Source organism: Rhinoderma darwinii, chromosome 4 (assembly GCF_050947455.1).
Source record: "Rhinoderma darwinii isolate aRhiDar2 chromosome 4, aRhiDar2.hap1, whole genome shotgun sequence".
Classification (NCBI taxonomy): Eukaryota; Metazoa; Chordata; class Amphibia; order Anura; family Rhinodermatidae; genus Rhinoderma; species Rhinoderma darwinii.
In genome coordinates, this window is record NC_134690.1 from 74,701,829 (window position 1) to 74,726,188 (window position 24,360).

General features: G+C 40.8%; 1 protein-coding gene across 6 annotated transcripts in view; it reads right to left on the reverse strand.

Moving 5' to 3' along the window:
* The window catches only part of LOC142759243 (saxiphilin-like), a 137,281-nt gene that overhangs the window by 37,195 nt on the left and 75,726 nt on the right, over positions 1–24,360 (reverse strand). For 3 of the 6 annotated variants that reach the window (XM_075861209.1, XM_075861208.1, XM_075861204.1), the window contains 4 exons: positions 17,958–18,173; positions 7,174–7,389; positions 6,413–6,628; positions 5,699–5,914 (listed from right to left, as the gene is read on the reverse strand). In XM_075861209.1, coding sequence (XP_075717324.1) covers positions 5,699–5,914; positions 6,413–6,628; positions 7,174–7,389; positions 17,958–18,173 — 864 coding nt within the window. The remainder of the gene's footprint in view (positions 1–5,698; positions 5,915–6,412; positions 6,629–7,173; positions 7,390–17,957; positions 18,174–24,360) is intronic. The other 3 variants (XM_075861205.1, XM_075861206.1, XM_075861207.1) reach the window with 3 other exon arrangements.

Consider the following 24,360-nt stretch of genomic DNA (forward strand, 5'->3'; position numbering starts at 1 on the left):
AGTGATAAAAAAAATCGCATGTACCCCAAAATGGTACCAATGAAAACTACAGATTGTCCCGCAACAAATAAGCCCTCACAAAGCTCCTTTTGAGAAAAAAATAACAAAGTTCTGGCTCTCATAATATGGCGACACAAAATGTGCAGAGCGTTCCAGAAGCGGATAAGATTGGGCATTATTTATCAGTGCGACACTGGCCACATATCTGTGGATTATTATTTATTTACTGCATTATTATACCCTCTTATTATGCCCTTATGTTCTCTGTCCAGCTTACATATGCCCCTACATTATAAACTGAAATACCAGCAATACCCCAAATAGAAAAACTACCAAGCAAAATCTGCGCTCCAAAAGCCAAATTGCGCTACCTCCCTTCTGAATCCTACAGTGTGCCCAAACAGCAGTTTCCGTCCACATATCATCACCATACCCAGGAGAACGCGCTTAACAGTTTATGAGGTATTTGTCTTCGGTGGCACGAACTGGGCACAACATATTGTGCATTAAATTGGCATATCAGTGGAAAATTGCAATTTTCACTTTGCACCATCCACTGAGCGTTCATTTCTAATAAAAAACAAACTGTGGGATCAAAATGCTCACTATACCTCTTAAAAAATGTCTTGAGGAGTGCAGTTTCCAAAATTGGGGTCACACCTTTAGGGGTTGTTTTACTATTTGACACCAGGGCCCTGCTATCGTGGGCTCATTCTGTAAAAATCACCAAAATAAACCTCAAATGCACATGGTGCTCTTTTACTCCTAAGCCCTGTCATATGTCCAGGCAAATGATAAATGCCTTGAGGGGTGTAGTTTACAAAATGGGGTCACTTCTCAGGGTTTTCCACTCTACTCTGATACCTCAGGGACTCTGCAAATGTGACATGGCGCCTGTACACCAGTTCAGGCAAATCTGCACTCTAAAAGCCAAAAGGCGCTCCTTCCATTTGGAGCTCTGTCATGTGCCCAAACAGCCGTTTAGGGCCACACATGGGGTATTGCTGTACTCTGGAGAAATTGGGTAACAAATTGTGTGGTGTTTTTTTCTGCTATTACCCCTTGTGAAAATAAAAATTTGGAGCAAAACTATATTTTTTTAAATGTTTTTATTTCATTTTCACTTCCTAATTCTACAATCTATGAAACACCTGTGGGATCAAAATGCTCACTACACCCCTAGATGAATGCTCTGAGGGGTATAATTTTCTAAATGGAGTCACTTCTCAGGGGTTTCTACTGTACTGGTACCCCAGGGGTTCTGCAAATGGGACATGGTGCAGAGAAATCAATCACGCAAAATCTGCATGCCAAGTAGCGCTCCTGCCATTATGAGCCCTGTGGTATGTCCGAACAGCAGTTTATGACCACATATGGGGTATTGCCGTACTTGGGAGAAATTGCTTTACGAATTTTTGGGTGCTTCTCCTTTATTCCTTTGTGAAAATGAAAAAAAATCAACATTTTAGTGGAAAAATGTAGATTTTCATTTTTACTGCCTAATTCCAATAAATTCAGCAAAAAAAATAGTGGGGTCAAAATGCTCACTATACCACTAGATAAATTACGTGAGGGGTGCAGTTTCCCAAATGGGGCCACTTTTAAGGGGTTTTGCACTGTTTTGGCCCCTTGGGGGCTTTGCAAATGTGGCGCTGCAAACCATTTGTAATGACGGGGGTAGGGAAACAGACAAGTGAGCCCTAATCTACCCGCCACTCAGTCCCTACCTACTTGCAACGACCCGCCCTAGGCGACGGGGTACAACTGGGCGACGGTCCCTACGCTCAATAAGTGCACGACAGACAAACAGACAAGGGTACACAGAAGCTAAGGGAAAAGGGGCAGTTGCCCACGGCAACACCGTGAGCAACAAGAGTAGTAAACGAGCCGAGTCAAACCAGGAGAGTACGAGGTACAAAACGCAGAGCAGGAGAGTAGTAAACGAGCCGAGTCAAACCAGGAGTGTACGAGGTACCAAACGCAGAGCAGGAGAGTAGTCAGTAAGCCGAGGTCAATAAGAAGCAAGGACAAATAGTTCAAGAAGCTGCAGCAGGGCCAGGAAACCAACAGAGAAGAATCACAAGCAAGGAGGAACAGGAAAGGCATGTATAAATAGACAGAGGGCGGGAGCTAGCTCCGTCTGGCCAGGCTGTGAGAGGCTCTCCCACTCCTAAGCCTGCCACCCTGAGTGGTGGAAGATGGAGTCAGTCTCACAGACATAGAAGCAGGTGCAGACTGATTACCTATGGGCGTTGACACAGAAGCTGTGCCTGGCAGATCCTTTACACTATTCCAGCAAAACTTGAGCTCCAACAGTCAAATGGCGCTCCTTCCTTTCTAAGCCCTGCCGTGGGTCCCAACAGCAGTTTATTACAACATATGGGGTATTGCTGTACTCGGGAGAAATTGCTTTACAAATGTTGTGGTGCTTTTATCTATTGGGAAAATGAAAAAATCTGAGCTAAAACTTCATTTTATTATAAAAAATTTAGATTTTCAATATCACGGCCTAATTCCAATAAATTCTGCAAAAAACCTGCGGGGTCAAAATGCTAACTATGCCCCTAGAGAAATGGGGTGTAGTTTCCAAAATGGGGTCACTTTTGGGGGGTTTCCACTGTTTTGGTCCCTCTAGGGAATTGTAAACATGGCATGGCACTGAAAACCATTCCAGCAAAATCTGCGCTCCAAAATCCAAATAGCGCTCCTTCCCTTCTGAGCTCTGTCGTGGGTCCATACAGCTGTTTATTACCACATATGTATTGCCGTAATAGGGAGAAATTGTTTTACAAATGTTTCTCCTTTATTTCTATGTTTTTTTAGAAAAAAAGTTGATTTTCATTTTTTACAGACTAACTCCAATAAGTTTAGCAAAAAACCTGTGGAGTCAAAATGATAACTATACCCCCAGACACATTTCTTGAGGGGTGTAGTTTCCAAAATGGGGTCAATTTTGGGGGGTGTCCACTGTTTTGGCATCACAAGACCTCTGCAAACCTGACATGGTGTCTAAAATATATTTTAAAAAAGGAGGCCCCAAAATCCTCTAGGTGCTCCTTTGCTTGTGAGGCCTGTGTTTCAGTCCATTAAGACTCTAGGGCCACATGTGGGATATTTATAAAAACTGCAGAATCTGGGCAATTAATATTGAGTTGTGTTTCTCTGGTAAAACCCTCTGTGTTACAGATTTTTTTTTATCACAAATGAATTTTAGCAAAAAAAATGACAATTGAAAATTTCACCTCTACTTTGCGTTAATTCCTGTGAAACACCTAAGGGGTTAAGGAACTTTGTGAATGCTGTTTTTAATACTTTGAGGGGTGCAGTTTTTAAAATGGGGTGATTTATGGGGACTTTCTAATATATAAGGCACTCAAAGCCACTTCACAGCTGAACTGGCCCTTGTAAAAATAGCCTTTTGAAATTTTCTTGAAAATGTGATAAATTGCTGCTAAAGTTCTAAGCCTTGTAACGTCCTAGAAAATAAAAGGAAGTTCATAAAATGATGCAAACATAAAGTAGACATATAGGAAATGTTAACTAGTAACTATTTTGTGTGGTATTACCATCTGTTTTACAAGCAGATACGTTTAAATTTATAAAAATTCAATGTTTTGCAAATGTTCTGAAAATGTTGGTGTTTTTCACAAATACATACTGATTTTATCGACCAAATTTTAATATGTCACGAGAAAACAATCTCAGAATCGCTTGGATGGGTAAAAGCATTCCCAAGTTATTACCACATAAAGTGACACATGTCAGATTTTAAAAAATCGTCTGTGTCCACAAAGCCAAAGCAGGCTGTGTCCTTAAGTGGTTAACCCCTTCCCGACATTTGACGTATCCATACACCAAAGTCGGGTAGGGCAAGTATGGAGCGGGCTCACGGAGTGAACCCGCTTCATACGATGCGGGTATTGGCTGTTGGCTCGAGCGCGATCCCGCTTGCTTAACTCGTTAAATGCTGCGGTCAATAGCGACAGCAGCATTTAAATCGTTAGAAAGAGGGGGGCGACCCCCTCTAACAGCTCATCACGCCCCCTGAAACGCAATTGTGGGGGGGAGATGGTTGCTATGGCTGCCTGGGGGCCTAATGAAGGCCCCCAGGTCCGCCATCTTTGTGCACCTATTAATCCCTGCCTCAGGCAGGGCTTAATAGATGTCTGTCAGAATCACGATATACTGCAATACATTAGTATTGCAGTATATCGAAGTCCCCTAGGGGGACTAATAAAAAAAGTAAAAATTAGTTAAATAAAGTTTTTTTTCTTTTGTGTAAAAAAAAATAAAAAATTTAAAGTTAAAAAAAAAACCTTTTCCCATTTTCCCCCTAGAGCATAGTAAAAAATAATAAATAAACATAATTGGTATCACCGCGTCCGTGAAAGTCTGAACTATTACAATATATCATTATTTAACCTGCAAGGTGAACACCGTAAAAAAAAAAAAATCTAAACGCCAATATCTCTATTTTTTGGTCACCTAAACTCTCACAAAAAATGAAATAAAAAGTGATAAAACCATCGCATGTACACCAAAATGGCATTATTAAAAACTACAGCTTATCCCACAAAAAATAAGCCCTCATACCACTTAATCGACGGAAAAATAAAAACGTTATGGCTCTCGGAATTTGGCGACACAAAATAAATTTTCTTTTTTATACTTAGGTTTTGTAATGACAGTGTAGGGAGACAGACAGGTGAGCCCTAAACTACCCGCCACTCAGTCCCTGCCTACTTGCAACGACCCGTCCTAAGCGATGGGGTACAACTGGGCGACGATCCCTACGCTCAGTAAGTGCAAGACAGACAAACAGACAAGGGTACACAGAAGCTAGGGAAACGGGGCAGCTGCCCACGGAGACACCGTGAGCAACAAGAGTAGTGAACGAGCCGAGTCAAACCAGGAGAGAACGAGGTACAAAACGCTGAGCAGGAGAGTGGTCAGAAAGCCAAAGTCAATAACAAGAGAGGATGAGTAGTACAAGCAGCAGCAGCAAGCCAGGAAACAAGCATAGAAGAATCACAGGCAAAGGAGGAACAGGAAAGGCAGGTATAAATAGACAGTGGGCGGGAGCTAGCTCCGTCTGGCCAGGCTGTGATAGGCTCTCCCACTCCTAAGCCTGCCATCCTGAGTGGTGGAAGATGGAGTCAGTCTCACAGACATAGGAGCAGGTGCAGACTGATTGCCCACGGGCGTCGACACAGAAGCTGTGTCTGGCAAATCCTTTACAGGTTTTTACTTGTAAAAGTAGTAAAATATAGAAAAAACTATATATATTTGGTATCGCCGTAATTGTTTTGACCCACAGAATAAAGTTAACATGTTGTTTTAATTGCACAGTGAATTCCGTAAAAACGGCGCGCAAAAAACCATGGAGGAATCGCTGTTTTTTTCATTTTCTACCCTACAAATATTTTTTTCCCATTTCCGAGTACATTATATGGCAAAATAAATGGTCCTACGAAAAACTACAAAATCAACCCGCAAAAATCAAGCCCTCATAGTACTATATCGACGGAAAAATAAAGACGTTATGGCTTTTGGAAGGTGGGGAGGAGAAAACGAAAATGAAAATCTAAAAAAGGGCTGCGGCGGGAAGGGGTTAAAGTTAGTAAGTTATTCATAATCACAGGGTGGATTGAGTGTCGATGTAGTCCTGAACATTCACTGTATCACTGTAGTTTCTCACCTGTGACTTCACACATAGGAGGTGACTGCCCAGGTGCAGCTCTTGTACCCTGTATCTCTTTACCGTCTTTAGTAACACACCAACAATATCCGGTGCTACCATGGCATTGCTTTGGACTGTAGTTGCCTTTTTCATCACAATCAGGTAGAAATGCTCCTAGAATAGGCCGATCTGCACTTAGCACTTTCTGCCGTTCTTTAAGGCAAATTGTTTCAACTGATAAGACAAAAATAAAACAAGTGGTATTTAGGTCTAAATACTAGAATGCCCTCATTGATTTTCTCATTGATTACTTGAAAATGCCATTAAAAGTGAATCTTAATGCCATTTCCACATGACCACATGGTACTTGGAGAGAGAACTGGCGGGTGACCCTCCAGTCCCGCCGATCTGACAGATACAGGTTTCAGTGCTAGTTACAGCTGCTCTGTATACAGTATACAAAGCAGCTGTATCTCAAACAGTAATAATAATTTTTAATAAAAAGTATTTAGAAAGTTGAACAAAACACAGATATACACTTTTATATATATATAAAAATAATACTAATAATATAATATATATGTATGTGTATATATATATATATATATATATATATATATTTATTTTTTTTGTTTTAAAGGTGCACATAGCCTTTAAAGTTAGTAAGTTAGTCATAATCACAGGGTTAATTGAGTGTCGATGTAGTCCTGAACATACGCTGTAGTTTCTCACCTGTGACTTCACATTTAGGAGGTGACTGCCCAGGTGCCGTTCTTGTACCTTGTATCTCTTTACCGTCTTTGGTAACACACCAACAATATCCGGTGCTACCATGGCATTGCTTTGGACTGTAGTTGCCTTTTTCATCACAATCAGGTAGAAATGCTCCTAGAATAGGGCGCTCTGCACTTAGCACTTTCTGCCGTTCTTTAAGGCAAATTGTTTCAACTGATAAGACAAAAATAAAACAAGTGGTATTATAGGTCTGAATACTAGAATGCCCTGATTGATTTTCCCATTGATTACTTGAAAATGCCATTAAAAGTGAATCTTAATGCCATTTCCGCTTGACCACAAGGTACTTGGAGAGAGAACTGGCGGGTGATCCTCCAGTCCCACCTATCTGACAGATACAGGTTTCAGTGCTAGTTACAGCAGCTGTATCTCAAACAGTAATAATATTTTTTTAATAAAAAGTATTTAGAAAGTTGAACACAACACAGATATGCATTTTTATATATATATATATATATATATATATATATATATAAAAATAAAATAAAAATATAATATATATATATAGTGTGTGTGTGTGTGTGTGTGTGTATATGTATATATATATATATATATATATATATATATATATATATAATATTTTTTTTCTTTTTTAAAGGTGCACATAGCCTTTAATGTTAGTAAGTTAGTCATAATCACAGTGTGGATTGAGGGTCGATGTAGTCCTGAACATTCACTGTATCACTGTAGTTTCTCACCTGTGACTTCACATATAGGAGGTGACTGCCCAGGTGCAGCTCTTGTACCCTGTATCTCTTTACCGTCTTTAGTAACACACCAACAATATCCGGTGCTACCATGGCATTGCTTTGGACTGTAGTTGCCTTTTTCATCACAATCAGGTAGAAATGCTCCTAGAATAGGGCGCTCTGCACTTAGCACTTTCTGCCGTTCTTTAAGGCAAATAGTTTCAACTGATAAGACAAAAATAAAACAAGTGGTATTATAGGTCTAAATACTAGAATGCCCTCATTGATTTTCTGGTTGATTTCTTGAAAATGCCATTAAAAGTGAATCATAGTGCCATTTCCACTTGACCACATGGTACTTGGAGAGAGAACTGGTGGGTGACCCTCCCTTATAATCTGTTGATATCATTCAATCTCTCTTTAGATCTAAGTGAGACTCACTGGCATCATTCATTACTTATTATTTATAGTTCACTATTTTTGCTTAAGTGACGTCATAACTTAGCACATGTCTCTTATATAATCTGACTGTTTTTCTTATTGTCAGAAGGGGTGTATACTATCCCATTATCTGAAATGTATATGCGTTTCTAAATATACCATTGATTCTCTGTTAAATTTCCATAATATGTTAATGTAATCAATACCACACCTTGACAAAGTTTTTGTTTGATTGTTTATTATTGAAAGCCTTAATAAATACATTAAACAAAAAAAAAAGTAAATCTTAAAAGAGATTTTCAAATTAAGACAACTCATTAAAGGGATAAATTGTATCAATAGTGACAAATCAGTATAGGGACTCAATGAAAATGTATTGTTTTTTTCTTTACATTTTTTATTGGAATTTTGAATTTTTACAGGAAGCCAACTTACAATAAACAGAAGGACCACTAGTCCTACAGTCTCTAAACAATTTGAGACCGCTGAAGACAGACTATAATACAAAACATTATAAAACATAGTTGCTGTGCCCTATACAGTGAAAAACTTAAATTCAGTCAAAGAAATTAGCATAGGAAGTCTCATACATATTATATTGACACTTTCCATGGTTGCCATGCTTTTAAGGCTCTGTTATATGTAGTAAAGTTATGTAAAAGTAAAGTCTCATGGTGGCAAGTTTGACTTACCCTTCTAATGATTTATGATTTGGGAGGAGAGTTGGGGGAGTTTTTCAGGATTTGTCAATGGCTGTCACGTTGTGTACGTGGACCCACTGGGCCGTACCGCCCTGACGGTATGGCAGCTGGCTATCAGGGTGCAGGTCACATTCTATAATTCGTATAGTGTACCTGTGGCAGCTCGGACAGTAGCAATGACAGGCTTGGCTGGGACTTAGGCAGCAGGCAGAGATCAGGCGTGGTGTAGCAGGACAGGCGTGGAATACAGCACGACTACAGCTCAGCACAGCACTTGACCAGGATAGCACGGGATACAGGTTACAGGATACAGGAACGGGGAACACTGGAAACTGGGAAACACTAGGAGACCATTTGCTTAGACAAACTTTGGGTATGACAACAACACTCAGGCATGGGAGGAAGGGGCTGGTCCCTTCTTATAGTCCAGGGTAATCGTGGGCTAATTTTGCCATTTAACTCTGGTGCGTGCGCTGGCCCTTTAAGAGCGGGCACGAGCATGCACGTGCACCCTACGGGACCCGGCCAAGGTAAGCAGAAGTGAGCGCTGGCGTATCCTGAGGCCGCAAGGAGGTGGGAGCCTGACAGCCCGCGGCCATGGACATGACAATGGCCATTCTAGTAGCTATAATTATATTATTAATTATTGATCTGAATTCTGGAGGAAACTCTTCCAGGCCTACTTTTAAGATGGCCAACTCTGGCTTAGTTTGAGTAGGAATATTAACAAGGACTGAAATCAGCAGGAAGACCTCCCTCCATAAAGATGACACAGTTGGACAGCACAACCACATATACACACTAGTTCCCTTACGTCCGCATTCTCTCCAACAATTTTTAGAGGCATCAGCAAAATAGTAAGAGAGTCTCGATGGTGTTAAGTACTATCTGAGATTAATCTTATGCATAAGTTCTATATGATTAACACATTTAGAATGCTGTAGAATTCAGTCAGGGGCCTTAAACCACTGATTGATGGAAAACGACTCTCCTAACTCCCCCTCCCACTTCAGCATGTGAGTTACTTTACCAGAAGTATCCTTTCTCAGAATAAGATCATAAATGTATAAAAGACCTTTTGGGAAGCCCTGCCAATTAAATAAATATTTGTGAAAGGGAGAGAGGTTACTTGGCTTTATAGGAAATGTCATGGATTGTATTAAGTGTCTAATTTGAATATAATGTAAGAAAAAATTCCTTAGGGAGTTTATATGTGTTGACTAGATCTTCAGAAGACCGGACTGTTCTGTTTTTGTATAAATTGGCGAGGACTTTCAAACTTGCTGTTTCCCAACACTGCACAGAGCTGTGTGGTATAAAAGACTGAATTTGATCTAGAGGAATGTGAACCCATTTGTATGTGCAGTGTCACTATCCAGGGGTATGAGCACCCACTAGGCTGCTCCGCTGTAGCGGAGTGGCAGCTGACCAAATCACAGTCTATACAAAGTCTATGCAAAGTCCTAGCACAAGGATACCTGTGAAAGACCAGTCAGTAGCAGAGGCTTTGGCACAGATGGAACTTGACGTGGTAGATACCGACAGACGTGGCGGATGATACCGGGAGAGTTAGATGACACCAGACGTGGTGTATGACAGCAGGCGTGGCAGATGACGCCAAACATGGTGTATAACAGCACTGCGTGGCAGATGACAACAACATGACTCCAACACTAGATAACGCTCAGGAACAAACACAGCACAGGATACGGGGCACGGGAACACTGGGAGCAGAATACAAGTAAGGGACCATTTGCAATACGAACATGGGCAGACAACAACAACGCTCAGGCAAGGAGTACAAGGGCGGAGCCCTTTTTATAGTCCAGGGTGATCTGGGGATAGGTTAGGGAACTTTTAACATGTGCGCGCACTGGCCCATTAAGGCCAGGACCGAGCGCGCGCAAACAATATATTTCAGAGCAGAGCCAAATGGACATGAGTGCTGGTGTCTCCTAGGAGGGAGACGCTGGCAGGATGTCAGAGGTCAGTGGTCGCAGCCGTTGCAAGGTAAGGAACAGCGGCGGTCCGCAGCCGTGATATGCAGGCATACCATTTTCATAGTTTTAAGTAGTCAATTATGGATTGTAGGGGTAAAACTGGTAATCTTGCTCCCAGATAGGAAGAGGACATTAGGCTTTTGAGTGAGTGATTGGGAAACAGTTAATTCTCTAACCGAGACCATAAATTAGGAGACAGAGTTCTAGAAAGAGTGAAGTTGGTCCATAATGGCTGCTATAATTTAAGCCACTACGTCTGGAACTCCCAGTCCTCCTTCCCTAACTCTACGATATAGTAAGTGTTTCGCTACTCGATCCCTTTTTTTTATTCCAGATAAAATTAAGAAATACGTTTTGAATTTAAGAAGTAATGGAGGTGGGAACGAGAAATGGGATGGTTCTGCAAATTTATAGATATCTGGGTAACAGTAGCATTTTGACCAAGTTGATTCTAGCTATCCAAGAGAGCTGAAACTTCACATTCGGAACTCATGAAGGAAATGAGCTCCGAATATTTACTAGATTACTTGTTCTGGGTTAGAGTGCAACTTTATACCTAAATAGGGGAGTCCTGAATCCACCCAAATAAAGTGAAATTTAGATAAAGCCTTTTTAAATAGTGGGTCAATGTTTATTGGGAGCATCATAGATTTGGAGATGTTTAGTTTGTAATAGATTGCTCTAGAATATTTTGCGATAATATTCAATATCTCATTAAGTATGAAAGGCGTGAAGTACAAGTAAGGATTACATCATCGGCGTAAAGCCCTATTTTGTGATCTATCTGTCCTACCTTGATACTTGAAACTGAATGGGAGCTGCAGATTAACTCGGTGAATGGCTCCATTCATAAGGAGAATATTAAAGGGGACAATGGGCATCCCTGACGAGTTTCATTTGAGATGCTAATGGTTTTATAGAAATAACCAGAAGAGAATACATTAGCTGATGGTGATGAATACAGGGAGAGAATAGCTGGTTTTAGAAATGAGTGGAAGCCAAATTTATCGAAGATACCCTTCGAGAAATTGCCAATAAACCGTATTGAAGGCTTTTTCTGCATCTAAGGAAAGAAATATAGTTGGCTTTGTGGAATTATTTGCTACTTGAATGAGATCTAAGATCGTACGCACTGGCGTAGCTATAGGGGTCGCAGCGGTCCACAACCCCCCGCACCGCATCAATAAAAAGTTACTATAGTAACTCGGGCCGCGGGCCCCTGTTACTATAGTAACAGACTGTACTTACCTTCCTGGTTCCGGATCGCAGCGGAGGTCCTGACGTTAAGCGCTGTGCGCAGCACATGACGTCACAGCGCTATGCGCCGCCACAGCAACGAGAGGATAGAACTGAAGAGGAAGGTAAGATTAGCCCTGACTGGCGGGGTCGGAATCCCGGGACCCGCTAATCAGCTGTTTTGAAGGGGCTGCAGCACTCGTACGAGAGCTGCTCCCCTTCATTCCGGTCACACTGTGAATCGGTGTCGGAGATTCACAGTGCGAGCGAGTAGTGAAATGAAGGGGAAGCAGCTCTCGTACGAGTGCTGCGGCCCCTTCAAAACAGTTGATTTGCGGGTCCCGGGAGACGGACCCCGACACATCAGCTATTGATGGCCTATCCTTAGGGACTACACAACCCCTAAGCCTACGATGTAGCAGGCTTAGGGGGCCCATGCGACAGGATCACAGATTGTAGGCTTAGATACATGGCCCATGTGTGATCCTGTCTGATGGGTCCTGTATATAAGCCTACCACACTGTAGGTTTAGATACAGGGTCCAGCAGACAGTAATCTTATACTGTATAAGATTACTGTCTGCTGGACCCTGTATCTAAGCCTATGTTGTGGTAGGCTTAGATACAGGGTCCCACAGACAGTATCACACATGGGCCCTGTATCTAAGCCTAACACATGTGTTACTAATCGTTTTTTTTGTGTTTTCTTACAGGTTCGGTCGTTGGACTACGGCGGATTCCAGTACTACTTCGATGACGTCTTTTTTTTTTATAATCAATAAAATGGTTAATGAGGGTTGTGTGGGGATTTTTTTTATTTCAATAAAATATTTTTTCTATGTCTTTGTTTTTTTTAAAAACTATATTACTACCGCCTTAGTAATGGCCGTCGGCTGATTGACAGCATCCATTGCTAAGGCGGGGCTTAGTGTTAGCCGGTGCAGAGGCTAACACTAACCCCCTTTATTACCCCGGTACCCACCGCCACCAGGGGTGCTGGGAAGAGACGGGTACGATCCAGTCCCTGACCATCTGTAGTGATGGTCGGCCACTGGGGCGGCCGCAGGCTGGTAGTATCAGGAGGGGAAAGGCCAGATACAGTGGCCTTTCCCACCCTGGTGATGCTAGGCTGCTGCTGCTTTATTGTATCTGGCTGGTTATGAAAAATGGGGGGGACCCCACGTCATTTAAAAAAAAAATATTATAATTGGAAAGAACGATGTGGGGTCCCCCCCAATTTTCATAACCAGCCAGATACAACACAGCAGCAGCAGGCAGCATTACCAGGGTGGGAAGGGCCACTGTTTTTAGCCTTCCCCAGCCTAATACTACCAGCCTGCGGCCGCCCCGGTGCCTGCCCGTCACTACAGATGGACGGGTACTGGTTCGTACTTGGCTCTTCCCAGTACCCCTGGTGGCGGTGGGTACCGGGGTAATAATGGGGGTTAGTGTTGGCCTCTGCACCGGCTAACATTAAGCCCCGCCTTAGTAATGGAGGTTGTCAATCAGCCAGCGGCCATTACTAAGGTGGTGATAATAAAGTTTAAAAAGATACAAGCACATAGAAAAAATATTTTATTGAAATAAAAAAACACAACCCCCATTAACCATTTTATTGAGAATAAAAAAAACGCCGTCATTGAAGTCCTTGAATCCGAAGTCCAACAACTGAATCTGTAAAAAAACACATAAAGAAGCTAAATTATTATTCTTACCTTTCCTGGGTCCAGCGCTGAAGCCGCAATGTCAGCGAGCTGAGCCCTGTATCTAATCCAATCATGTGTGATACTGTCTGCTGGGCCCTGTACCTAATTGTATCATGTGTGATACTGTCTGCTGGGCCCTATATCAAATCCTATCATGTGTGATACTGTCTGCTGAGCTACTGTATCTAATCCTATCATGTGTGATACTATCTGCTGGGCCCTATATCTAATCCTATCATGTGTGATACTGCCTTCTGAGCCACTGTATCTAATCCTATCATGTGTGATACTGTCTGCTGAGTCATTGTATCTAATCCTCTCATGTGTGATACTGTCTGCTGAGTCATTGTATCTAATCCTATCATGTGTGATACTGTCTGCTCAGCCACTGTATCTAATCCTATCATGTGTGATACTGTCTGCTGAGCCAATGTATCTAATCCTATCCATAGTTTATAGGGTCGTAGTGCTATAGATATGCTGTCTCCTATACACACATTTTTTTTTGGGCTGACACATATGTATTGGGGCTATTTCCGCTGACATTTTAAGCCCTGAGGGTATGTTCACACGGCAGCGTCCATTACGGCTGAAATTACGGTGCTGTTTTCAGGAGAAAACAGCACCGTAATTTCAGCCGTATTGGCATGTTGAGGCGCTATTTCGCTGCGTCCATTACGGACGTAATTGGAGCTGTTTTTCCATGGAGTCCATGGAAAACTGCTCCATTTACGTCTGAAGAAATGACAGGCACGTCTTTTTTACGCGCCGCCTTTTGACAGCGGCGCGTAAAAAAAATGACCGTCGGCACAGAACATCGTAAGACCCATTCTAATGAATGGGCAGATGTTTGCCAATGCTTTTGAGCCGCATTTTCGGACGTAATTCAATGCTAAAACGCCCGAATTACGTCCATAAATAGGGTGTGTGAACCCAGCCTTAGTGACGCCCCTGGCTGCTAGTGCTGCATTGTTGGGTCACTTAGGAGACCCAGCGATGTAGCTGAAAGCTGCGGACCGTCGGCCATGAGGAGTTTGCGGGGGGGGCCCAATAAGAACTTTTGCATCGGGGCCCATGAGCCTTTAGCTACGCCCCTGATCGTACGAGTTCTGTCTCTGGCTTGACGGCCTTTGACATAGCCCACTTGTTCTAAAGCAATCAATGAAGGTAACCAATTGTTCAATCTATTTGCTAGAAATTTGGCATAAAGTTTTATGTCACTGTTTAAGAGGGATATGGGACGAAAGTTAGCAGGAGAGTCTGGTGTCTTCCCGGGTTTAGGAAGGGTAATAATGATAGCTCGTAGCATCTCTGGTGGAGGAGCGTGGCTGGATTCTATTTTCATAAGGGTGTTCCTAAAATGTCGTAGCAAAAGATCTGAGAAAGCTCTATAGTACTCGTTTGGTAACCTTTCTGGGCCGGGAGATTTGTTTTGTTTTACATGAAGTATTACTTTTCTCAGCTCATCAATCATAATGGTGGCAGTTAAATGATGTAATTGTGAATCAGACAATGCAGGGAGTTTTAATTGGGAAAGAAAGTCATCAACAATGGTTTTAGAGATTTCTGGAAGGGATTTGTCATATTTAAGGTTATACAATGTATCATAGTTTTGTGCGAAGGCATCAGTGATACCCTGGGGATTTTAAGAACGGCATTTTAGTCTTAGCATTGTATTGTTTTACTCTCCATGCTAAAACTTTACTTGGTCTATCCCCTTGAATATAAAAATTCCATTTCAGTTTTCCCAAATTCTTTTCATAGGAGAAGCGGAGAGAACTTAATTTATCTCTAAGGTTTCTTGTCTCATTTTTAAGGGATCCTGTAGGATTTGCTTTTAGTTGGTTTTCTAAGAGTTGAATATTTTTAATCAGGGAATCCTGTACTTTATCTCTTTCCCTCTTGGCTTTCGCAGCAGCTTGAATGAATAATCCTCTAACATAAGCTTTATGTGTACACCAGAGAAATACTTGGGAAGAAGCAGTTAGAGAATTTATATGAAATAATTATTTTAGGGCAGTGCTGATGGAGCTTTGGAGAGAAGAAGATTTTAGTAGAAAGGTATTCAGTCTCCAAGGAGATATAGGTCGACAGGTGGATTTATCAGACTGTGTAAGTTCAATTGGTGCGTGGTCTGACCAAGTTATTAAGCCAAATTTAGAGGAAGAAGAATTTAATAATATCTCCCTGTCAACTAGGAAGAAATCTATTCTGGTGTCCACTCCATGCAGGAGAGAATAAAATGTGTAGTCTTGCTCTTCCGCTGATGTTGATATCTCATAGATTGTAAGCTCTTGCGAGCAGGGTCCTCACTCCTCTTGTTTGAATTGTAAATTAGCTTTGTCACTATGTAATGTCTGATATTGTCTGTTTCACGTTCCCTCTAAATTGTAAAGTGCTGCGTAATATGGTGGCGCTATATAAATAAAGAATATTATTATTATTATTATATCTCCAAATGTCATGCAGCCTCTCTTCCAGAACCAGAGAGTGCAAGTCAGGTGTCAATCTGTTGTTCCCCCTAGTATGGTCTATGTCTGAATTTATCACAATGTTGAAGTCTCCACACAATATTAAACCCCCTTTTTAAAGAGTTTTAGTCTTAGCCAGCACTATCCTAATAAACAGGATTTGTCGGACATTGGGAGCATAAAGGGTAACTAATGTGTAAACGAGTTATCACCTTCACATACCAGAACTATATATCTCCCCTGAGGATCTGAGTAGGTATCAAAACATTTGAAAGAAAATGATTATTTTACGGCAATAATAACTCCCGCTTTCTTCCCATCTGTGGATGTTTGAAAAATATAGGGACATTTTTTATTTTTAAACAAATGAGAATCTTTTAAAACTAAATGGGATTCTTGAACGCATAAAATATTGCAATTAGACCTAAAGGCCCCTTTCCAAAGCAGGGATTTCAGGCCACGAGTATTAATGGATAAAGTTTAATACCTATTTACATATATACAGTTTGCTAGATTTTCTCCCAAAAACATGGGAATTGGGGTATTATATACTAAAATGCACAAATTAAAAAGTAAAAGCTCAGCAAAAAACATAAACAATAACCACATGGAAAATAGTGTTACCAAAACAGAGGTCAACATGTTCCCAAACCGCAGTTTCCCCCTTTCAGGGAAAAAAAATGGAACCCATACACTTCTCATTGTTCCAGCCCATTGTTACAGTGTGATTGTGCAATTAAAGAAGCTGGGCTTGAACAATAAGAAGTGTATGACGCTGATTGGTCACTGATTGGTCAGCGTCATACACTCCTCTGTACAATGCCCAGTTGGTAAAAAGTAAAAACACGCCCAGTTGTCAATTAAGAAACTAATCAGCATAAATCTAAAATTGTTTCTAACTTGGTCAAAAATGATAATTTTTCAAAATAAAAACCACTGTTGTTATCTACATTACAGCGCCGATCAGATTATGTAGGAGATAGGGCATTTATAATCTGGTGTCTTTAACTCTAGTAAATAGATGAGATTCCTGAACAATGTATTCCCCTCTATTAACTCTTTAAAGTAAAAATATAAAAGCTGCAAAAGATGAGTCCCTTTGTCTTCCTTCCTCCGGACATACAGTTTGGAGGCATGTTTAATGAACTTACTTAAGGAGGCTCTGTCACCAGATTATAAGTGCCCTATCTCCTACATAATCTGATCGGCGCTGTAATGTAAATAACAGAAGTGGTTTTTATTTTGAAATACGATCATTTTTCAGCAAGTTATGAGCAATTTTAGATTTATGCTAATTAGTTTCTTAAAGACCAACTGGGTGTGTTTTTACTTTTGACCAAGTGGGCGTTGTACAGAGAAGTGTATGACGCTGACCAATCAGTGTCCTACACTTCTCATTGTTCCAGCCCAGCTTCTTTCACTGCACAATCACACTGTGGTGTGGATCATGCTGAGCTGAAACAATGAAAAGTGTATGATGCTGATTAGTCACTGATACACTCCTCTGTACAACACCCACTTGGTCAAAAGTAAAAACACGCCCAGTTGGTCTTTAAGAAACTAATTAGCATAAATCTAAAATTGCTCATAACTTGCTCAAAAATGATTGTTTTTCCAAATAAAAACCACTGCTGTTATCTACATTACAGCGCCGATCACATTATGTAGGAGATAGGGCACTTATAATCTGGTGACAGAGCCTCTTTAACACCTACTGCTTAAATTATCCTTCAGATACTTATGGTTAAGTGCAAAACTGTCTAGTGACAGATGCATTTTAATTAAGGCTATGTACACATATGAAAACTTTTTTGTTTTTTTAATAAAAATATCTATCAGTGTGTTTGGTGCAACTTTCTCAATACTTTTTAATACAAATTATTTATACTTTTTGAGATACATCTGCTTTTGTATTCTGTATATAGAACAGCTGTATTTTGCGCTGAGACCTGAATCCATCAGGTCCATGGAACTTAGATATGAACGATAATAGGTGGATTCTGCATGTCGCTGACACTAAATCCGTCAGTGCCGCTGACGTAACAGACAGGCGCTCGGTAAACAATATACAAAGCAGCTGTATCTCAAAAAGTAAAAATGATTTTTGATAAAATGAATTTTGAAAGTTACACAAAGCACACTGATGCACATTTTTATTAAAAAAAAAAAAATTAAAAAATTGTACATAGCCTTTAATTAGTTAGTAAGTTGAGTGTCGATTTACACTGTAGTTTCTCACCTGTGACTTCACATTTAGGAGGTGACTGCCCAGGTGGAGTTCTCGTACCCTGTATCTCTTTACCGTCTTTGGTAACACACCAACAATATCCGGTGCTACCATGGCATTGCTTTGGACTGTAGTCGCCTTTTTCATCACAATCAGGTAGAAATGCTCCTAGAATAGGGCGCTTTACACTTAGCACTTTCTGCCGTTCTTTAAGGCAAATTGTTTCAACTGATAAGACAAAAATAAAACAAGTGGTATTATAGGTCTAAATACTAGAATGCCCTCATTGATTTTCTCGTTGATTACTTGAAAATTAGATTAAAAGTGAATCATAGTGCCATTTCCACTTGACCACATGCTACTTGGAGAGAGAACTGGCGGGTGACCCTCCCTTATAATCTGTTGATATCATTTAATCTCTCTTTAGATCTAAGTGAGACTCACTGGCATCATTTTTTACTTATTATTTATAGTTCACTATTTTTGCTTAAGTGACGTCATAACGTAGCACGTCTCTTATACAATCGCAACTGTATCTGACTGTTCTTCCTATTGTCAGAAGGGATGTATACTATCCCATTATCTGAAATGTATATGCGTTTCTAAATATACCATTGATTCTCTATTAAATTTCCATAATATGTCAATGTAATTAACACCACACCTTGACAAAGTGTTTGTTTGTGTTTATTACTGAATACCTTAATAAAATTTTTTTTTTAAGTGAATCTTAACCCTTTCAGGACACAGCCTGTTTTGGCCTTAAAGACGAAGCCGATTTTATCAAATCTGACGTGTCACTTTATGTGGTAATAGCTTTGGAATGCTTTTACCTATCCAAACGATTCTTATTGTTTTCTTGTGACATATTGTGCTTTATGTTAGTGAAAAAATGTGGTCGATCAATTCAATATTTATTTGTGAAAAACACCAAAATTTTGAGAAAATTTGCAAATATTAGCGCCTTTCTAAATTTCAATGTATCTGCTTATAAAACAGATAGTAATATTACACAAAACAGTTACTATTTCACATTTCCTATGTCTGATTTATGTTGGCATAGTTTTTTCAAACGTTCTTTTCTTTTTTTACGGCGTTACAAGGCTTTAGCAGCAATTTCTTAGATACAGGCCTCATGAGCAAAAGGAGCACTTAGATGATTTTGGGGCCTTCTTTTTATTCGAATATATTTTAGGCACCATGTCAGGTTTGAAGAGGTCTTGTGGGGCCAAACAGTGGAAACACTCCCAAAAAGACACAATTTGGCAAACTACACCCATCAAAGAATTTATGAAGGACTATAGTGAGTATTTTGACCCCACAGTTTTTTTTGCTGAATTTAGTGGAATGAGGCAGTGAAAATTAAAAAAAATGTTTTCCAATACAACGTAGACATTTTAAATTTTTACAAGGAATAAAGGACAAAAAAGGCCTCGATATTTGAAAAGCAATTTCTCCCGATTATGGCAATACCCCATATGTGGTAATAAACTGCTGTTTGGACACACGGCAGAGCTCAGAAGGGAAGGAGCACAATTTGGCTTTTGTAGCTCAAGTTTTGCGGCAATGGTTTTCGGGTGCCATGTCGAATTTGCAAAACCCCTGTAGGACCAAAACAGTGGAAAACCCCCAAAAGTGACCCCATTTGAGAAACCACCCCTCAAGGAATTTATCAAGGGGTACAGTAAGCATTTTGATCCAATAGGATTTCTGCTGACTTTAGTGGAATTAGGCCGTGAAAATGAAAATTATGTTTTTTGTTTTTTCTAATAAAATGTCGTTTTAACTCAGATCTTTCCATTTTCACAATAAATAAAGGAGAAAAAGAACCCCAAAATTTGAAATGCAAACTCTTCTGAGCACAGCAATACCCCATATGTGGCAATAAACTGCTGTTTGGACCCACGGCAGGGCTTAGAAGGGAAGGAGCACCATTTGGCTTTTGGAGCTCAAATTTTGCTGGAATGGTTTGCAGCTCCATGTCACATTTTCAAAGCCCCTGCGGAACCAAATCATTGAAAACCCCCAAAAGTGACCCCATTTGGGAAACTACAACCCTGAAGGAATTTATCGAGCGGTATAGTGAGCATTAACTCCACAGATTTTTTGCCAAATTTTGTAGAATTAGGCCCATAAGTGGTCATAAACTGCTGTTTGGACACACTGCAGGGCTCAAAAGGGAAGGAACACCATTTGGAGCCTAAATTAAGCTGGAATGGTTTTCGGGTGCCATGTCACATTTCAAAAGCCCCTGCGGGGCCAAAACTGTAGGGACCCCCCAAAGGTGACCCCATTTGGGAAACTACACCCCTTAAGGAATCTATAAAGTGGTATAGTGAGCATTTAGACACCACAGGTCTTTTGCAGAATTTATTGGAATTAGGCCGTAAAAATTAATATCAACATTTTTTCCACTGAAAAGTTGCATATTTTCATTTTCACAAGGAATAAAGGAGAAAAAGCCACCCTAAATTTATAAAGCAATTTCTCCCGAGTATGGCAATACCCCACATTTGGTCATAAACGGCTATTTGGACACACAGCAAGGCTCTAAAGGGAAGGAGTGTGATTTGGTTTTTGGAGTGGAGGCTTCACAAAATTAGTTTTCTGACACCATGTTGCATTGAGCTAAGGTACCAGTACAGTGGAAAGCCCCAAAAAATTACCCCATTTTGGAAACTACATCCCTGAAGAAATGTATCTAGAGGTATTGTGAGCATTTTGACCCCACAAGTGTTTCAGAAATTAGTGCACAGTGGATGTTGCAGATTGAAAACGGCAATTTTTCCACAGATATGCCATTTCAGTGACCAATATGTTGTGCCCAGCTTGTGCCACTGGAGACACACACCCCATAAATTGTTAAGGGGGTTCTACAGAATACAGTAATATCCCGTATGCGGTCATAAACTGCTGTTTGGGAACACTGTCAGGCTCAGAACGAGCGCCATTTGGCTTTTGGAGCGTAGATTTTGCTTGGTAATAATTTTGTTTGGGGTTTTACTGGTATTTCAGCTTATAATATGGGGCATATGTAAGCTGTGCGGAGTACATCATGGTATATGTAATCTGTGCAGAGTACATCAGGGTATATGTAAGGTGTGAGTACATCAGGGTATATGTAAGCTGGGCGGAGTACACCAGGGTATAAATAAGCAATGCGGAGTACATCGGGGTATATGTAAGCTGGGAGGAGTACATCAGCGTATATGTAATCTGTTGGAGTACATCAGGGTATATGTAATATGTGCGGAGTTCATCAGGGTAAATGTAAGATATGCGGAGTACATCAGGGTATATGTAAGCTGTGCGGAGTACATCAGGGTATAAATAAGCTGTGCGGAGTACATTAGGGTATATATAATCTGGGTGGAGTACATCAGGGTATATGTAAACTGTGCAGAGTACATCAGGGTATATGTAAGCTGTGCAGAGTACATCTGGGTATATGTAAACTGGGCAGAGTACATCAGGGTATATGTAATATGTGAGAAGTACATCAGGGTATATGTAATCTGTGCAAAGTACATCAGTGTATATGTAAACTGGGCGGAGTGCATCAGGTTATATGTAAGGTGTGGAGTACATTCCCCCTTATCTGTGTGCCCTCAAGTTGAAATTTTCACAAAAATGGTGGTGGATGAGTTTAAACAACTATACACCTTTACGAATAGTGACAATCTAACCACACCTCAGAGGAAAGCTCTGAAAGAGCTTCAATCCTTTGATGATGTTGTAATCAAGGCCGCAGACAAGGTGGGCAACATTGTGGTCTGGCCTAGTGACAAATACGAAAAAGAAGCATTTAGACAACGGCGGGTGTGAACATACATATACAAAGCTAACACACAATCCATTGCCCTCATTCTCCTCAGAACTGGCTACAATTTTATATACTGCCTTGGAAAAAGGAATTATTCCTAAAAAAATCTATGAAGGACTTATGACCACAGATCCCAAGATTCCAACTGTATATTTTCTGCCAAAAGTACACAAAAATCCCACCCACCCTCCGGGACGTCCGATCGTATCAGGTATGGGAGGTCTTTGTGACCCCATATGAAAATTTATTGACTATTATCTTAACCTGTTTCTCGGCTTTTGGGAGAGACAGGTTTTCCAGGGGGACGGCGCCCATGCCGCGGACCATCTGCAGTGCTGGCTACCCTACATAGATGACATTCTTTTTGTGTGGTGAGGATCTGAGTCTGATTTGGCGAGCTTTATGCAGTATTTGAATTCAAATCAATTTAATGTCAGATTGACATACACTTTCCACAGACAGAGAATGGAATTTCTGGATATACGGATGTTCGCTGATCAATGTGAATATCTCCAAACAGACGTTTTTCGAAAGTTTACATCTGTGAATTCATTACTGCATGCCTCGTCATCTCATGCATGACCCACTATCAAAGCCATCCCGGTTGGCCAATTTCTCAGGATGAGGCGGATCTGTTCCATGAATAGTCTTTTCGAACAATAGTCCGAAGATCTGCGGTCCAGATTTGAGTATGGGGGCTACAGTAAAAGGACAATAAAGGCAGGATATATTAGAGCCAAAACAACACCACGTAGTGATTTACTGAGATATAAGCCCCGCAAAAACTGAGATCCCGGTGTACGCTTTATAACCACATACAATGGCCAATGGGAGAGAATGAGGACAATTTTGGAGCGCCATTGGCCAATCTTAAGGTCTGAGCCCACTCTGAACCTTCCTGAGAAACCTATGATGACGGCCAAGAGAAGTAAGAACCTCAGAGACCTCTTGGTTAAGAGCCATTACGTACCTAAAGCCTCGAATCCATTTGGATAACGAGGACCGAGACTAGGCTGTTACCCTTGCGGTGACTGTATATCGGGTCCTAACATCAGTAGAACAACAGACTTTACATCAGTCGATGGCAAGAAATCTTTTAAAATAAGAGATTACATCTCTTGCAGTACGACCCACATAATCTATTACGCGGTGTGTGGTTGCCCTAAGGTCTATATAGGCCTGACCTCCAGAGAACTCAAATTATGTACTAGAGAACATGTGCGGGATATTAGACGAGCCAGTGCTATAGATGACCCTACTCAACTAAAAACTCTACCAAGGCATTTTAAATTATATCATGGCTGTAATCCCAAGTCCCTAAATATTAGAGGTATAGACCGCATACATTGTGGCATCAGAGGGGGTGACTTGAAAAAGGTCTTGGCACAGAGAGAGTGCAGATGGATCGTTAAATTGGGTTCAATGACACCTTTTGGACTCAACAAGAAACTCAGCTTTGCCCCATTTTTGGAGTAATATATCCTTATCACCAAGCATGCTTTTTAATTCTTTTTATGTGTCTTGTATTATATGTTCTATTAGGTATCTGTTGTACCAAATCTTTCCAGCTTGATTGCTCCTACATAAGAAATATAAGGCAATTATTATTACAGAAGAAATATATAAACATCTGAAATATATATGATGTCTATGATATAGATTCGGAATGGTCGCAGTAAAACCTCTCTGCCCCCCGCATCAAGATCGGGATTACTGATATGTATATATATATACATTGCACCTAAATGGAAGGGGGTCCGCTGTGCTGGGGGAGAGAATTCTAGCTGGGGTGGCGGAGTGTTTAAACTAGGACTGAGGAGGGAGGCCAATGTAGGAAATAAAGGGGTAGTTAGGTTAGAGAGGGGTCAGACTATATTGGTGGGGGGAGAAACAGACGGTGGGGAGAGGACTAGGCAACAAGATAAGGAGATCCTTTCGTTACAAAACAGCAGTGAAAATAAAAAGGCCCAAATGTCAAATAATCACATTTCTGATAGTGAAATTGAAACATTTAAAGGCAAGTTAAAGTGTATGTTCACAAATGCCAGAAGTCTAGCAAGCAAAATGGGGGAGCTGGAGGCCTTAATACTGGAAGAAGATATAGATATAGTTGGTGTTGCTGAAACATGGCTGGACTCTTCACATGACTGGGCTGTAAATCTACAGGGTTTTACACTGTTTCGGAAAGACAGGGCAAATAGGAAAGGTGGTGGTGTATGTCTGTATGTGAGAAGCGATATGAAGGTGAGTGTAAATGAGACATTAGAGGGTGAAGACTGTGAGGAGGTTGAAACCTTGTGGGTGGAATTACAAAGGGAAGTAAACACTGAAAAAATTACTTTTGGTGTAATCTATAGACCCCCCAATATAACTGAAGTGATAGAAGGTCAAATATATAAACAGATGGAGCGGGCTGCACAGGCGGGTACTGTAGTGATAATGGGAGATTTTAATTTCCGGGATATTAATTGGTGTCATGGTTCGGCTTCAACTGCAAAGGGGAGACATTTCCTCAACCTGTTGCAGGAAAATTTTATGGGCCAGTTTGTGGAAGACCCGACTAGAGGTGAAGCTCTGTTGGATCTGGTAATT